This window comes from Culex quinquefasciatus, chromosome 2 (assembly GCF_015732765.1).
Source record: "Culex quinquefasciatus strain JHB chromosome 2, VPISU_Cqui_1.0_pri_paternal, whole genome shotgun sequence".
Classification (NCBI taxonomy): domain Eukaryota; kingdom Metazoa; phylum Arthropoda; class Insecta; order Diptera; family Culicidae; genus Culex; species Culex quinquefasciatus.
In genome coordinates, this window is record NC_051862.1 from 89,790,483 (window position 1) to 89,808,576 (window position 18,094).

The window sequence follows — 18,094 nt, forward strand, 5'->3', positions numbered from 1 at the left end:
CTCACACAGCACTGCGCTCATGGATAAAACATGAAAAACATTCACTTGCCGGCTTCTCTCTTCGTTTGGGTTGGGCTGGGCTGGGTTGGAAAAGCGCAACGCGCAACGATACCGGCATGCGCGCGAGAGAGAATCCGGCTTGCTCTCTGCTCTCTCACACGAATTCTCTCTTCTTCCATGTGCCTTGTTGGCGTTTGGTGGGTTTGATTTTTCTATGATAAAATTTCGTTTCAAATTTGAATTCTTGAACAGTCGTTGCCTGCACGTTGCTCGGAACGGTTGTGGAACTTGTGCAAGTTTTGAGTACCGGAGAAATTTGAAGCGATCCATTAATTAGGATCCCGAGAGAGCATTAGTGAGTGGAGTTGAGGAGCAAAAGCAAGCTGCCTAGCAGTCCCAGTGGCCATACGAGTGCGGATCGTCGGATCGTACGGATACACCTCTTCTAGGAGAAGAAAGTTTTTTTTTGGTTTCTGTTCAGCCGTTTTCCAGCTTCCGTGAAGTCGTGGTTTTCGGTTTTTTTGGGTTGACGTCGCGGAACAAGCAGCGTTCCGTTCAGTTGTGCAAGTGCAGTGCTAGCGAGCAGTTCAAGAGCAGAGCTCACCGATTTTTTTGTGAACTTTTCGTGAAAACCCCCGTTCATCACCATGAGAGAAATCGTTCATCTGCAGGCCGGCCAGTGCGGAAACCAGATTGGTGCTAAGGTAAGCCTCGCTTATCAATCGTAACCGTTGTACTTTCCCAGCTGGTGACGAACGCTGCCTCGACTGTTATCGGCGTGACAAAACTCTGTGCAGGTCGAACATTTGCTAAACTGGGTGTGCAGAATTGGATTGATTGGTCGGGGGAAGTTTTAGCAGTTCTGGAGTACACATGTTGCCGGTTGGACATGGAGTTTTTGTTTGTTGATAAGAAATTTGGTGCGATAAGGCAGCTGCAGTTTGTGTTGCCGGTGACGACGTCTCGTGATTTGGAGTGAATAATGAGTTTTGTTCAAGGGAAAAACAATGATTAAGTGAAAGTGGAATGCTGGGTGCAGTTCCGAGAAAGTATTTTGTGGCAGTCATTTCTTCGGAACGATTGATGGTTATTTCCTGGATTTGTTAGTTGATACTAATAAGTGACATTTACTGATACTAAAGTTTTAAGGCTTTTTGAAAATTCAGGGTAGATTTGATTAATACTGTTTTAAATGATATATTTGAATTAGATGCTTGGTTTTTAACTGAATTAATTCAAAATAACTTTGGAATTCTCAAAAAAGAATACACGTGTTTTTCAAACTGTCCTTTTGGTTTCTCTTGATGATCAACCACTTTAAAACAAATGTCGCATAACTTAACAGTTTGACTCTTTATCACAACCTTTATCTTAATGAGCACTGACAAAAAATTACGGAATAGATGTTTTTTCTATTTCGATTACCTATATGAACTTTTAATACTGATTAAGAGTTTGAGTTGTCTACATAAACAATGCTTTTAACTCTTCTACTGCCTAATTTCATTGAAAGATATTTATGTTTTTCTTGATTAGTTGGTCATTTTGAACAACTTTTGTTCAATGAAAATCTTGTTTCATGTTTTTTTCTCATTTTATTTAGTACTTTTGTGTGCTTTTATCTAGATAAGTTTTTGTTATTTATTGTATGATTATGGCCTATTTCACAAACTGCAATCATTAGTTTTTATCTATTATAAACATAAATAATTCATCATAACAAAAATATTTTATAATTATTTTGACACAAGTAGTAGGGGATATTAGTTAAAACTACGGTTAAAATTGACCTCAGCAAAATTGTTTTTTTCAAATCATTGGCAATGTCTCAAAAAACAAGTAAAATCATCAAATCCAAGTTTTTTGTTTAACTTTTGGTTCCACTTTCCAACGATTTTCAAAGATTAAAAATTTGCAAAAATTTGATTTATTGCGAAATTTTGGATCAAAGCCTGTTTAGAGGCAGGGTTGGGTGTTAGAGGTTTAACAATGTTAGAAAAGAATGTTTAAGTTAAAACTATTTACTTCACTATTAAAAACGGAATCGATTTTTCATACTAATTTTCTATGATTATTTATCAAATAAATTTATTTTTTATTTGTTAAACTAAAGTAGGGAAAATTTGTAATAGACAGAATAATAAATATTTTGTAATTTCATAAAAAAAACTATTGAAATGTTGTTGGTGGATTGGTAAATTTAGTTAAAAATAATTCTTACGAATCAAGTTAATGATTCTCTTAAATTTAAAACATTCATCATCAGTTTTTGTTTTTGACGTATTCTTGAGGTAATTTTGAACTCGATATCGATAGACCTCTTTTCTCAAATTTAGTGTTTTGTTTCTCTTATTGAAGATAAAAAAAAAAGCTCCAGGAGAAGAAAAAAAATGTTTTCATGAAACTTCAAAATTTTAATAAAAATAGAAGCTTAATCTACTAAAAACAATTTTAAATGCATTTTTCTACATTGATAATCATATTTAGCATGTTTGAGTTGGTTTAAAAATATTTGAATTTTTTATAAAATTCCATTTCACAGCACCACACAAAAAAAAAATTGCAGAAAATAAATATTTTTGAACTGTTGATCAAAACAATTGGACAGGTGTATAATGCATTTTAAATCATCATTTCCATTCAATTATCGAAAATGTTCAGATTTTCTTATGTTCGTATAAATATCCCGTCTATATTTTAATTCTTTTGAGTTATCTATGTAACAATGTTTGAAAAAACTTTTTATATACGAAATTCTAACAAGTAAATCAAATGATTCCCTTGTTTGCATAAATGTCCCAATTGCATTTTTTTAATCACTTTTGCAGTTTTGTTCAAAATTTTGTGAACTTGAAGAATAACAGAAAATATGCAGTATATTGTTCTATTAAACCGTAGTATTTTCCGGTTTATTCAGCATTTTAGTTTTTTTTTCTCAGCTTGCTGTTTTTGCAAATAGGAAATTTTTGCGAAATTGATCAATCTGGTTTAAACAACTTTGTATTCTATTGCTTAGCTCATTTTTTCCTTCCTCGCCTTGCTTAGAAAAGGCTATGAAAACACTTGAAAAATCTAAAGTTGACTTCATAGACCCACCTTCACGTGTACATATCGACTCAGAATCAAATTCTGAGCAAACGTCTGTGTGTGTGGGGATGTAAGTCTGTGCACCGAAAATTTGCACATGATTATCTCGACACTGGTTGAACCGGTTTTGAACGTTTTGGTCTCATTCAATCCATTTTTGGGTCCTATACTGCCCATGATCGCATAAATGTCCCATATGCATTTTCATCACTTTTGAGTTATTGATGCAGTTTGGTTCAAAATCGTGTGCTCTTTCAAAAGAGCCTATAACATCCAGTACTTTGTTCTAGAAATCAGGAGGAAATCCAGTTTTTTCGCGAAAACTTAACACGTAGCCTTATGTGTGGGACAAACTTCAAATGCGTTTATCTCAGTTTGCTGTTTTTGCATATGGGACATTAGGGTGTAATATCAAAATCGATTTTCCAGCACAGCAATTTTTCAGTTCCTTTTGGGGTCCTAAACAACTCTCCAAAGTTTGGGAACGATTGGTTTAGTCCTCACTTTGCGCAAAGCGATTCAATTTTCCATATAAATTTGTATGGGAAAAACCATTTTTTTTTGATTTTGATATTTATAAAATCCACGTTTCACGCTGTACTAAAACCGGATTCATATTCGGATGCTCTGGAAGGTGCTCTACAACTTTCCCGAAGAGAGTATGGTGCTAGCTTGTCCCTGAAAGAAGATACAGCGTCCTCAAAACTCGTCTAAAACGTGATTTTCGAGCAAAAAACACGTTTTAGACGAGTTTTGAACACGCTGTATCTTTTTTTAGGAGCAAGTTAGCACCATACTCTCTTCGGGAAAGTTGTAGAGCACCTTCCAGAGCATTCGAATATGAATCCGGTTTTAGTACAGCGTGAAACGTAGATTATATAAATATCAAAATCCAAAAAAATGGTTTTTCCCATACAAATTTATATGGAAAATTGAATCGCTTTGCGCAAAGTGAGGACTAAACCAATCGTTCCGAAACTTTGGGGAGTTGTTTAGGACCCCAAAAGGAACTGAAAAATGGTTGTGCTCGCTAAATTTGGACAACTTTATTTTTTTCCATACAACCATATTACACCCTAATGGGACATTTATGCGAACATGGGCAGTATAAGTCCTCCCATAAGTTAAGAAAGGTACTTCAGAAGTTATGCTTAAAAAAATGATTTAAGTCCAGAAAATTGTAAAAGGGTTGTTTTTGGAAGAAAATATAATATTTGGTATTTGAAAGACCTTTCCAACACGTCCAAAAGATTGAATATCTGACAACCCTATCAAATGTTATGATCACTTTAGTGTTAAATATACACTTTTTTGAATGCGTATTTCAGATAAATTGATGAAAATGATGTCCGGATCAATCTTGTCACCTATCGTTGGATGCGTATTCAGAAGACCGAAAGTTCAATCCGAAAGATTGAAAGTTCAATCCGTAAGATTGTAGGTCGGACATTGTTATTAGAGAAAAATATGAGACATTTTTGCTATCATTTTATATCTTGTTTGGAAAAAAGAAACTGGTTTTAAATCACTGTTTGCTGAATTGTTTGCGTAAGTCTCAAATATGCTTAATCGCTTTCAGTCAAATTTTATTATCGATGCAGAAACTAAACAATGCCGATGACTCATCCACTTGCAAAATGCAACTTATTAACTTTCGTTCTTCTTCAACAACACTCTAATATGCCATCACTGGCACGTTGCAAATTTCCTCACAAACGCACTCGCCATATTTCATCGCTTAATTTGACCCTTTGTGGGCACATTTGCTCCAAACAAAGCATGATGTCATGTGTCCCTTGTGCGAGTATGCAATTATGCTTCTCCACAAACAAGGAATGCGTACAGCTGAACTTCGGTGGTTTGACAGTCAGAATGCGTAAAAAGTGACAGTTCACCCAACTGACAGAAGGGTGTCAAACTACCGAGGTTCTACGGTGTTTGTGTCCTTCCCAATTACAACCTCCCATGCCGAAGGCATCTCATATTTCTTCATAACCTCGAACCCGGCCTGCTCTGATGCATTTTTTTCAGTTTCCCCAAGATAAAGTGCCAGCCTGCCTGCCTACACTTGTGCGCGCAATCTTCTTTGGCTATTCCGACTATTCCGGAAAGCATTTGAACCCTTTTGCTCTGTCTTCTTGGGGCAGAAGTGGACCAAGTGCAGCAGTTCATCAACAGCGAGATGATAACTCAATCGGATGTTGTGGTCGGGGTGACCCTGTTTCCTTCCTGCCGACTTTGATGGATGTTAAGGGCGTGTTGATTTGAGTTCAAATCTTGAACAAACAGTTTTTCGCGATGTAGAACAACAGGAGATTTTGATAATTCGAGGGATTCCCAAAAGCTCGCGCAACGGGTCCGATAATTATTATCGCTGTGCGAAAATCACATTTCCCAGTTTCGTTTGCGATTTCTTTCATTTCATCTGCTCGCAAAAAAAAAATCGTAAAACTTATCGGTACTTGCGCAAATGGTTTTGCGAATCCACGTCTGAGCAGAGCGCAGCGAGTGTGATGTACTGGATTGTACGGGATGTTTCCACTCCAAACTCTGGCGTTGATGTTCTTGTTGTTGTACACCATGAACAGAGAGAGTGTTCTTCTTTATCGCTGCTACTGACGCTGGCTGGCCACGGTCAGGCTAGATATCCAGTCAAGCTGAACGAATGTCGAGGTTTTGCCGCTGCGCGGCGGAGAAAGAAAAACAGCCAGAGTCATGTACAGCTATGGATTGCCCCCGGAGAGTGCTGCCGGTGTTTTGCGCGAAAAACAAGAGCAAGAGCAAGTGCGCTGGATGGCCGGAAATGGTGTTGGATTGCAGAGGAATGAGAGGTTCGAAGAGACCACGTGGTTTCTGAAGGAGTGACTTAAGATTTTTGCATTTGAATAAGGTTTCAAATAATATTGCCTTAGAATAAGATACATTGTAGTTTGTAAATTCAAATGAAGTTTCAATCTTGAAAAATATAATTGTTATTTCCATAAAATCTTTTTGAATGGATGGACTGCATATGAGGAATAGTATTATTTGAATGTGTTTTGTTGATAGTTAAAGTTGTTATTGCCGTTGAAAATTTTATTTTATGGTACTTTAACAAGTCCTTATACAATTTAATGCAATTCCATACATTTCATGGTTGTACTCTATTTTTGACTTATAGTTTTCTTTTTGACCTTTTCTCCATACGCTGAAAAACTAACATGCTCTAGTCTAGAAATTTCGTGGAATCCTTAAATCTTGATTAATAAAATCTCAATTTTGATTTGAGGGTCATTTAAGCCTCCCTCCTTAAAAAAAAAAAAATATGTTTTGCCTAAGAGGAGGAACAATCGTGCTAATATTCAACTTAATCTACCCTGGAATGCAATCCAATCACCACGTCCGACGGTGATTTCTTCCAGATTGACTCCGTCGGAATTGCACCGAATCATAACAAGCGGGCAAACGAAGCCCATCAGCGCCAGCGGTAGTCGTCATCAAATCTTCTCCCGGAGTCTACGACGACTGTCGCTGTTGCCCAAGCCGTCCAACAGCTCACCGCGATCTCTCTATAATGAGTTTTATTACTCCGGCACCATTGTTAATCCCATTTCCCGCTTCTTTCCGAAATTGCTCACACACACCCGGTCGGTCCCAGGTCCAGCCCACATCCACCATGTGTCGGGCCTAGTTTTTTCCCATAGCAAGTACGCGGCGAAGAAACCCCACATCGGCACAGTCAGCAGAATAGAGCCAGAGAGAGTACATAATCCATAGCCGATTCGCTGCGGACTCGCGGCGCGGACTCTGGGCTAGATTTAATTTCAGGCTTCATAAAATATCCGCTATCTTGGCGTGCGGTGGCCAACAATAAAGCCCGCAGCCGGCCGGGTCCCGCAGCTGACTGATCGTCATCATCATCAACGATCATCAACACACTCTTCCAGCGATCCGGCGATCATTTCGCGCCGCGTCGAGTTTAATGACCAGATGCAACCATACTGTTCCGCGGACTCTGGTGTCTACCGGCGTGGAAGGAACGTCTTCTAGAGCTAGAGACGTAATCCAAGCTGAACACGACTTGAGACCAGCCATCCGTGGCGTTCCTTCTGGCCGGCAAACGGAATTAATCAGCACTTTTGATCCGCTGGCGATGGCTGGCGAGATTTGCTGACTTTTGGGTTCGGGGTTTGGGCGTAATTTGCGCAAGTCGTCGTCACTCATGCTAAATTTGTGGTGTGGACTTAGTGCAGACTAGTGCGTTGACTAATGTTGGATTAAGTTGGATGCTCAGGCGAAATGGGACAAGTTTAATCGCAGCTGTCCTAGAGTGATGTGTGTGTGAAAGAGTGGAAAGAATTATGTTTGTTCTTTCCGGGATCGTTTGAATCGAGAGGATTGTACCAGGAGGGTTGTACTCTTAAAATAAACCATTACACATTTTTTTTTTACAAATAATTCACGAAATCCACAACAGTAATTATTTCTAAATTAAGATATTGAGCATTTTCACAATATTAGCATTGTTTTGTGAATCTTGTAAAAAGCAAAATATTATATTTCAAAAGGACAAAAAATAATCAAACTCCAAAGTCGTTAAAAAAAAAAGTATGTTTTTTATACCATTAAATTTCGATTCTACCTGTTTGATCAACATTCTAATATAAATAAGTAAATGTTGATTCGTGTTTGTTATTCAGAAAATACTGCCTTGTCAAGTATCATGAGCCCCAGTTATATTATTTCAGTATTGCCATCTCATTTAACTGTATGGCTCAACAGAATAATCTGGATTTAAACATTTCAAGTCTTGAAATTTGAATTTATGCTTTTTTCATAAAGTTTTATGTCTTTTTCCGATCTGATCTGGTCCTAAAATTCAAAATTAGCAAAAAGTCGAAAAGTGTCTTGTTTAATTAAAAACGTTACTTAATCCACCTTTAGGTGGTTGGTGCCTTCCTGACATTATAGTAACATATAGTAAATATATTCAGTCAAAATAGCATCATTCAAATAAGCTTTATCACTGATTTCTTTTGACAGTGTTGCCAGATCTTGATTTTTTTAAGCTTTTTGGAGAGATCATTTTATTACGCATGCACGATCGGTCGCATAATAGTTCCGGACAACATTTTTTTTAAACCAGTGTATAAATAACACTTAATAAATATTTTTTTTATTTATGCTTTTGATAGGGTTGCCAGATCTTCAATATTTTGACCTCATTGGAAAGACCTTCTAAATACCTTTTTAAAAATGTATAACATGACCACCCTTTTTACAATCTCCGGACTTTAGTTAAAATTGTATTTTTAGCATAACTTATGAAGTACTTAACTAAACTTTACAATTCTCAATATCGACTTATGGAACCCCAAGATGGATCGAATGAAACCAAAAAGGGCAGAATCGGTTCAGCCAGTGCTGAGATAATCGAGTGACCAGTTATTGATCAACATTCCACACGGATATTTGCTCAGAATTTGATTCTACGAGGTCAAATTACGAAGTTCAATTTTCAAGTGATTTTTTAGCCTTTCCTCATTGAGATGAGCAAGGCAAAAACCAGAGTTCCCAAATGAACCGGTTAGGCTAGGTTCACCTATAAACTTGGTTCGGCTTAAGCCTCAATTTGTGGTTCAATCCTGGTTCAGTGAACCATGAACCATGGCTTAATGCACTGTGTAACAAATATTATAGTGTAGCAATGTTACAATGTAACATTCATTATACCGTAACATCAGTTACACCGTAATATGATTACACCGTAACATTGTTACACCACAACATTCGTTACACCGTAACATTGTTACACCGTAACATTTTTACACAGTAACATTATTACACCGTAACATTGTTATACCGTAGCAGTGTTACACCGTAACATTGTTATACCGTAACATTGTTACACCATAACATTGTTACACTGTAACACTGTAACACTGTAACATTGTTACACCGTAACATTGTTACACCGTAACATTGCTACACCGTAGTTTGGTTACACCGTAACATTGTTATATCGTAGCAGTGTTACTCCGTAACATTGTTACACCGCACCATTCGTTACACCGTACCATTTGTTACACCGTAGTTTGGTTACACCGTAACATGGTTACACCGCAACATTCGTTGCATCGTAGTTACGGTGTAACAATGTTACGGTGTAACAATGTTACGGTGTAAAAATGTTACGGTGTAACAATGTTACTGTGTAACATTGTTACGATGTAACATTGTTACGGTGTAACAATGTTACGGTGTAACAATGTTACGGTGTAACAATGTTACGGTGTAACAATGTTACGGTGTAACAATGTTACGGTGTAACAATGTTACGGTGTAACAATGTTACGGTGTAATGAATGTTGCGGTGTAACAATGTTACGGTGTAACAAATGTTGTGGTGTAACAATGTTACGGTGTAATCATACTACGGTGTAACGAATGTTACGGTTTGAGCATACTACGGTGTAACAAAGCTTGCCGTTTAGCCGAACATTCTTTGATCAGGTTCAAGCCAGGTTCAAGCCAATGGTTCATTTTGGCTAGCCTCGCCTGGTTTGAACCAAATGAACCATGGCTCACGGCACTCAGTGAGCCTGAGCCGACGGTGCTTGCCGACGTGTGGTGTGAACCTGAACCAAAAAAATAAACCTAGCCTAGCCGATGGCTTAGGCTCGTGGGAACACTGGCAAAAACAAACAAAAAAAAATACACAATGAATTTTAAATAGTTTACAATCAATTGTACACTTTTCATCGATGATTTTTTTTAATTTCCAGCAATAATAATGTTTTGGCCTATCAATTGTCGAAATTTCGAGATTTTTTTTTCGAGAGTCAAGATAAAAAAATACTAAAATTTACCAATTTTGCCATTTAACCCGTTCATTACAATTTTTATGACAGATTCTTATGATAAATGTTATGTCTCAGCATTTCAATAAAAATGGTATTTCTGTTTTTTGGTTTTAATATACACGGGTAATTCTCTACCAACTCACACGAAATCGGGAAAAGTTGCCCCGACCCCTCTTCGATTTGCGTGAAACTTTGTCCTAAGGGGTAACTTTTGTCCCTGATCACGAATCCGAGGTCCGTTTTTCGATATCTCGTGACGGAGGGACGGTACGACCCCTCCCATTTTTGAACATGCGAAAAAAGAGGTGTTTTTCAATAATTTGCAGCCTGAAACGGTGATGAGATAGAAATTTGGTGTCAAAAGGACTTTTATGTAAAATTTGACGCCCGATTTGATGGCGTACTCAGAATTCCGAAAACACGAAATTTTAAGATGAAAATTTTTGTTCTAAATGAAAAAATTACCCTTCTGGGTCAATGTAGATTCGAAACTGCTGTGTGAGTTGGTGGAGAATTACCCACACAGTAAAAAATGCATAAATTTGGAAGGTTGAATACTAACTCAATTATGATGTAATTTCACCTCAATTTAGACTGAAAAAGTGACTTTACACCAGAAAAGTGGTAAAATTACACATTTTCAGAGGTATGAAAACACAATTTTTATGACATAAAAGATGCACCCCTTTCCAGTAGAGAGCCTGGATCTTATTAGAGGACGGACATCTCAAACCAAAAGTACCAATCGAAGCACGAGAACTGTCAAACGGAGGTACCAATCGAGCATAAGACAAAGGATTTTGCTCGATTGATACCTCCCTTTGACAGTTCTCGTGCTTCGATTGGTACTTTTGGTTTGAGATGTCCGTCCTCTAATAAGATCCAGGCTCTCTACTTTCCAGATGTAATGTTACCACGATTTTTTAATTGTGTACTTGACATTATTTTTTTAATCTTTTGAAATTTGTTTTCTAAATTTACCTAGCACCAACACTGTCTTTTGTGCTCTAGACCACTGTCTAAAAATTGTTACTTATTTCCGTTTTTTTTAATATCTGTAAAAAAGTATGTGTGTGTCTGTGAAAATCTATAAAAAAAATGTGAAATCTTTAAAAAATTGCGAAATAATTTTTGGTTGATATTTTCAAAAAAATATTGATTTATGAAGTTTTTAAAAGTCTGTGCACCTAAAAAAAATGTCTGGCACAAGTTCAAATGTCTGTGAAACACTGACAAATCCGTGCATCTGGCATCCTTGAACAGCGCTGAAATGAGAATAGATAAAATACCAAACTTGTATTCGAAAGGTTCACGAAAAATTTCTAATAAATGTTTTAAAAACTGTAGAATTTTATCAATTATTTAAAACGGCATAATTTTGAAAAAAAAAATCATCCCTGAATATTAACCTGAGTCCCACATAACAAAAACCATTAAACTATAAACCGAATCAAGATCGTCTTACCGGCCAGCCGGCTCACCTGGCCAGAGTGTGAACTCCCACTGGGTGAGAGGAGAAAGAGTTTGAAGAAGCGGCGAGAAGGTGGAGGTTCCGTGCTCATGTCATATTTGAGGTTTTCCTGCCGAGCTACCACAAGAGCCACAGTTTGCCCGCTTCAAGCCTGGAAGCGGGGATTTCTTCTTCTGGTAGCATTTCTGCTTCACCTGACGATCCGGTGTGAGTGTGTCTTTGTTGTATTCCTACCTGCTCTTCACCTGGCTGCGGGAAGTTCAGTTTGTGTGGAGTTCGCGGTTCAGCGCGCTGATTCCAGCTGGGCGAAGGCAATGAAGACATGCAAAATGCGATTCTGGCTTGGTTTTATTTCGTGATAACTAGCCTTTTCGAAGCCCCACTCGGCAGTCAGTCAGGTGGCAATGTTGCTCCATCACGAACCATCAACCAGGTGAGAGGAGGTAGCAAAGCTTTGCAGAGTTCAACAAATCTCAGCGCGGTCTTAATGGGTGGTAATGGTTTGATGGGAATGCTGCTGCTACTGCCCAACTGTTGAGTCCGGATGCGGATGATTAAGACTTTTCAGAGCTCATCTCTCAACGGTGTGGTGTGCTACCTGACTTTAGCTCAAGAAAGCGAAAAGTGCAGTTTATTTTTTTGAGAGAGATGAAAGGTAGTCGTGGTCCAATCCTAAACCTTGCCTCTTCGCGAGGTGGGTGAAAGTGTGAAAAAGTCAGATTGCAATCTAATACTTTTACGCTGATGGATGGAACCTAGAGTGGAAAGGTTCAACCGAACCCATTTCGGGGTTTTTATTACGCTCTATAGCGTGGCGCTGATCACGATATTTCGTGAGGTTGTCAATGTTTTGGCAGTTTGCGAAATGAGTGTGTTGAACTTATACCAACCAACCGACCTGAGTGATGGATGGCAATTTTAAGCTCATTAGTTATGCGAAGGTTTGGTGGGACAAGTTTACACTGCATGGATGTCGGTAAATTTACGACTGGGGGTAATTTGCACTATCTACTTCTTTTTTGATAGGAGATACATTTGAAAATGCCAATTTTAAATTGTTGAGAATGAGTTTTCAATACTATTTCCACATGGAATTCCAGCAAGTACTTTTGTACTATCTTATGCCAATACAGTAAAATTCCAGTGAATTTCACCTGCCACAAAGTGCGTCAATGGGTGACACCTTTCTACCCACAATCCCTACTTAGGAAAGCCGTCAGGAAGCCCGTGTGATTCACGTGCCGGCGCCATAATCCAGCCCCAAGCCAATACTGTGTACAGTTTGACCTTAAGTACTGTCTGCCTGTACTACACACCATTACATCGACTAAAGCTAAACGCAACCGCTCAGCCAATTTGCGTTCGTGTCTACGCTCTGTGATTAGTACACAGCGCGCTGAACAAAACGGTACCCTTAAGCGAATTGGCATTCTTAATTTCGCGCTTGAATTACTCCCTCTTCTTCTTCTTTGCTCGATTGTTTCATTGTTTCCACTGGCTAATTTCTATTATTTTTCTCTCTCTTGTTTCGTTTTAGGTACGTTCGTATACTAAGGTCTAAGTCATTCCAGACTGCTGGTACTATTTTTGGTGCAGCCCCCTCCCAAAACTAATTGGGATGTCGCGTGGCACAGTTAGATTGCGCGCTGACCAACAGTGAGTAATTAATTGAGCTGTATTAAATTGAAGATGATTTCGGAAAACAGACTTATCTTATCTGGAGTGAGCAAGCGCGCTTGGTTGATTCATCAGAAGAAGCGGCGCGTTGAGTAATCGGGAGAGCAAGTTGAGAGCAATTTAGTTCACTTAATCATCGCGGACAGAGTTGGGGCGCATCGTACAGACGCCGTTTAACGAGAGGTTTTAAAATGCGGTTATACTTTGTTGCATTTTAAAGATGGATTGAACTTTTGCTCAAAAAGGTCAAATAGCCAAAAAGTTACTCTGATTTTGAAACTTTTTGTGCAATTTGAACACTTGAATACTTCTAATTAAACCTGTCTAGCTAAACATTCTAACGAAGATTAGGGATTTAGGAGAATATGAAATAGACTTCTTCAGTTTTAACGTTTGTATTTGCATTGCATAAGATATTTTTTGAATGCTTTCTTTTCCATCTGATAGTTCTCATTTTGAATAAAAGATAATAATGTCTGCAATGTTGAAATTGCCATATTAAATAATCTTTATTTGTGTAAACCGAATACAGATAAAAACTGAAAATAATGCTTTTGTGGTAATGAAATTTAAATCTTTCTTACCACACTGAAAAAAAAAAAAAACTAATTGAGAGAATTCATTAGCGTGTTGAACTCTATTTGATTTTTTTTGGCTCAATACCTTGCCAAATTTCAGTGAAAGTCAGTCTGATGTCTCTTAGCAAATTTGTCAAAGCGTATTTTTCATGGGATGAACCAACCACCAACAATGATTATGTGGACAATAAATCATCTCGACACCTTTGAGTGTGTTAGTAGATTTTTTGATAAAAAAAACCTTACAAAATTTAGAAAATTTGAAATAACAATTTTCTAAAATAAAAAGGATTGTTAATTAGAGATCTAAAAGATGTAGAAATCCTGGTTCTTATTAATATTAAACCACACAATTGTATAGGACAGCAACTTAAATGGTTAAAAATTGTTGTGATCATCAACTTTTCCTTTGAGTACATGTAAAAAGTCATACATCTTCAAGAAAATATGTAATATTCCTAAAAAACAAATTTATTTTTTTCTAAAAAGCTGTTTTTCAAATCGTACAATGAATCAAATAGTAAGAAAGGCAAACAAGATTGGTGGAATTTTTGATGAGATTTTTTTTTGCAATGTGTAAATTAAATCCATACTCCAACTTTACAACCATAAAATATCCTTTAAACATGCCTCTGTGACCAGTTTGAGAGAATGTGACTAATATTTACAAACATTTAAATTAAAAATATGTTTACAGAAAATCCCTGGAAGTTTAACGCTCTAGTTTGGCCTATAAAAGTCTTGGATTAATATATAAAAATAATGAAAACTAAGGAAAAGTTAGATTGTAATATTGTTTTGAATTATGTTCTCACAAATAACTGCCGTTTTACGGCGATATGATGTATACGCTATTTTGGACATTTTCAATTTTATTGTACAGTCTGATAAAGAATCTTAGAAGCTACCTCCTGACGAAAGAATTTTTCAAAAAGCTGCTCTAGGGCCCATTATATTAAGCAAACAAACAATGATGTATACGCCAATTTTACTTATCATGATGTATGTATACATTGAGAATTGATAGAAGTCAAATTCAATACTGTTTGAATGTTGATTTGAGGTTTTGGGACCAAATCAAGACTTGGAAATTAATTATTACATTATTTCGATTTAATTCTTAAGGGGACATCCATTAGGCATCATCCATAAAGTACGTCACGTTCTGAGGGAAGAGGGGGGCTTTGAGCAAGCGTGACATTGCTCGTTAAAAGCATAGGGAAATTGTGACAAAGGGGGGTGTAGTAAATTTTGGCTGATTTTAATGTGGCGTACTTAATGGATGACACCTTATTCACACCCACGTAGACACTTTTTTGAAAATTCTGGACCTACCCACCTCTCTTACGGACATGCAAAAATGTTTTATGGAGCGTAGACAATTGCTAAGGGAACGTTCTTTTATTATGTAACGCAAAAAATCGGATTTTTAGACCCCCTCCCTCCTCCTCGTAACAAAATTTCCATACAAATTTAAAAAAAAAATGTATGGAGCGTAACATGGCCTCCGAACCCCCCCCCCCCTCCCCCTAACTGCGTTACGTAATAAATGAACGCTCCCTAATACCCTCCACCTCCCCTTAAAATATCCCGTTCAGCTGTCAAAATAGCTGGCACAAAACATATAGCTTGCATTGATCGAGCAATGTATACATACATCATTGGGAAGGAAAAGTAATGATTTTTTATTGCTATTTTTACGGCCAAATGATGTTTGTGGTTTAAAATCGTAGAGATTAGGAAAAATCAAGAAATTTTGTAGGGGCCACATTTTTATTGTACTTTTTAACAGTTTCTACAGAGCAGACCTTAAATTATTCATTTTAAATTGAAAAAATGAACAAAAACAGAAATCGTGTCTACAGCAAAATCACCTCAATGGCGTATACATCATATCGCCGTAAAACGGCAGAATAAGCTGTCATTGTTTTCACCTTTATCTATTAAGCAAACATAAACTTCTTCAAATTTGTCTTCAAACCTTCCAACTGCAAACGCAAAACTGCCAACAGAAATTAGATTCGCTTCGTTTGTTGACAAGCGGCAAAACTTGACACAAGATGCTGAAGTGTGCCCAGTCAATAGGTATATTTTGACGTTTTCGGGAGCGGCTCCAGCCACCGGAACGCGGCTTCGCTCATATACGAGCTGCCAAGTTCAACAAGTTCCGATATGGTTGCAAAGGTTCATGATTTGAGAAAATAAAGGAGAAGAAAAAAAACTTGCCACTAATAAGGCACTTCAAACAGGTGAAAGGCAGTGGAGATGAAGGTGATAACTTAAAGTCATGTGATACATCGTTGACGGTGATGAAGGTCCACCGGGGTGGAACTATCGGGGCCGGAAATCTCCCAGGGTGCTCAACTTTGACGGAAGTTACGCAGCAAGTGTCAAGCTGAATTAAGGGCGTGACGAGATGAGATGGATTTGAAGTGGGTGCCGTTTTTTTATTGTGTGCCAATTAATAAAATAATGCGATTGTCGTTACGTTGAGCGATACAATCTTGTTTTATTATATCCAGTTGGAAGTTACTACAATGACTTTCAAAGGAATTTTCAAACAAAAGAAACAATTTACTGTGATTATTCATTGTTTCTTTCAAACATCATAAAATCAGTCGTCACATTTAAGGTGAAATCACATTTGACAGATCTTGAAAGAATTTTCCTTCTGAACAAATGCACAGTCCTTCTAAAAACTGCATCCAACACTCGTCTATCTCAGGAGGGAAATCTCTTTCTAAAAATAAGCCTCTCCTGCACGCGGTAAACGACATGCTGCGTTATGCGTTAATTTTCACTTTTACCTTTGGTCGTTTTGCCCTTTTTTAACGTACTAAAAATAAGAATCACACACTCGCTTGGAGAGTGTTCTTTCCAATTTTAACGACGTGACAACCAACTTATCAGGGAGTGAAAATGCATGAAAAGTTCCCAACTTGAGCTGTTGATGTGCTTGCCCAGAACACCCGAATCGTTGTCGTTGCATTGCGCGGAGGTTCTAATTTTATGCCCCCCTCTTTGGGGACTCGAATTGGCTCCTCACGAAAGTGATAAACCGTGTCACTTGGTTTGGGAGTGCAGTGTGAGAAAAAAGATGCCGTCTTGTTGAATTTCTTCAATGCGCTGCTGGGATGCATCCTCATGAGTTTGACTAGGTGCAAAAATAAACATTGACTCATGCTGCTGTACTGAAGAACACTCTGGAATATTTGAAACTAATATTGTTGAATTTTAAAGTAAAGTGTTTTAGTAAACCATAAATGCCTGATTAGTGATTAGGCTGTATGTAGTTCTCATAGCTTTTATGAAACTTATAAACTTAAAAAAATTGCTTGGTTTACTCACTAAGGACGAACGTATCATTTCGTTTGTTCTCTTTTCATTCTTTTTTTTGGTGTCTTTTAAAAAAGTTCCACTGAGTTCTCACTGAAGTAAAATCTGAAAAACCCTTTAGTCTCATTTTATCACTAGAAATTACAATGTCTTCAAACTGAGAAAAAATACCAAATCTGGTGGTGTCTGCAGAAAACATCAGAGCAAGCAGTAATCCTGGAATAAAAATGAACTTTTCACGTAAAGCTCGTAGACCCTTCTTCATGTATATCTATCACGACTGTCATCCACATACAAAGCAAGTGAATCCAAAATCGAACCAAAATCGAGCCAAGTTTTTAACGCGTGGCATTTGCAAAGGTCGTATGGCCATCGGTCATAATGTAGAAAAATTAAAACTTTTTTTTGTTAATTTGTTTTTACCCTCTACAATCTAACCCCGCCTCTAGACGGGCATCGATCTAAATATTCGCCAAAAATTCATTATTTAACCAATTTTTGATCTTAAAAAAGCATTGAAAGAAGAACTCTCGATTAAATTTTCAAAAGGTCCTATCTGCATCGGAAACTCATGAGGGATAGGTTGTTTTGAAAATTTAATCTAGACTTAGAATTTAAGAAAATTTCAGGGTTGGAAGTTTTACTTGTTTTATGTAACTTTGAAAATGTTTTTTAAAATGTTTTTTAGGGTAACTTTGGCTGTTTTGCCTTCCTCACCTTACTGAGGAAAGACTATAAAATCACTCGAAAAATGAACTTCTTAATTCGACCTCGTAGACCCACCTTCAAGTATACCTATCGACTCAGAATCATGTTGTGAGCAAATGTCTGTGTGGATGTGTGTAGGCGGGTGGACAAAAAATTGTCACTCGATTATCTCCGGACTGGATGAACGGATTTTGACCGTATTAGTCTCATTCGATCCGTCTTGGGGTCCCATAGGTCTCTATTTAAAATCAGCAAGTTTAGTTAAGTACTTCAAAAGTTATGCTATAAAAACGATTTTGGCGTATGTCCGGAAGATTGTAAAAAGGGTGGTTTTTGCAAGAAACCCTATTATGTTATACATTTTCAGAAAGGTATTAAAAAGACCTTTCCAATGA

The 18,094-nt window shown here is 37.4% G+C and overlaps 1 protein-coding gene across 1 annotated transcript in view; it reads left to right on the forward strand.

The window, feature by feature from the left end:
* The first annotated feature begins 256 nt into the window (after window positions 1-256).
* The window catches only part of LOC6034296 (tubulin beta-3 chain), a 56,572-nt gene continuing 38,734 nt past the window's right edge, over window positions 257-18,094 (forward strand). Inside the window, exon 1 of the mRNA XM_038252842.1 lies at window positions 257-704. Within this exon, the coding sequence (XP_038108770.1) occupies window positions 648-704 (57 nt within the window). The 5' untranslated portion in view covers window positions 257-647. The remainder of the gene's footprint in view (window positions 705-18,094) is intronic.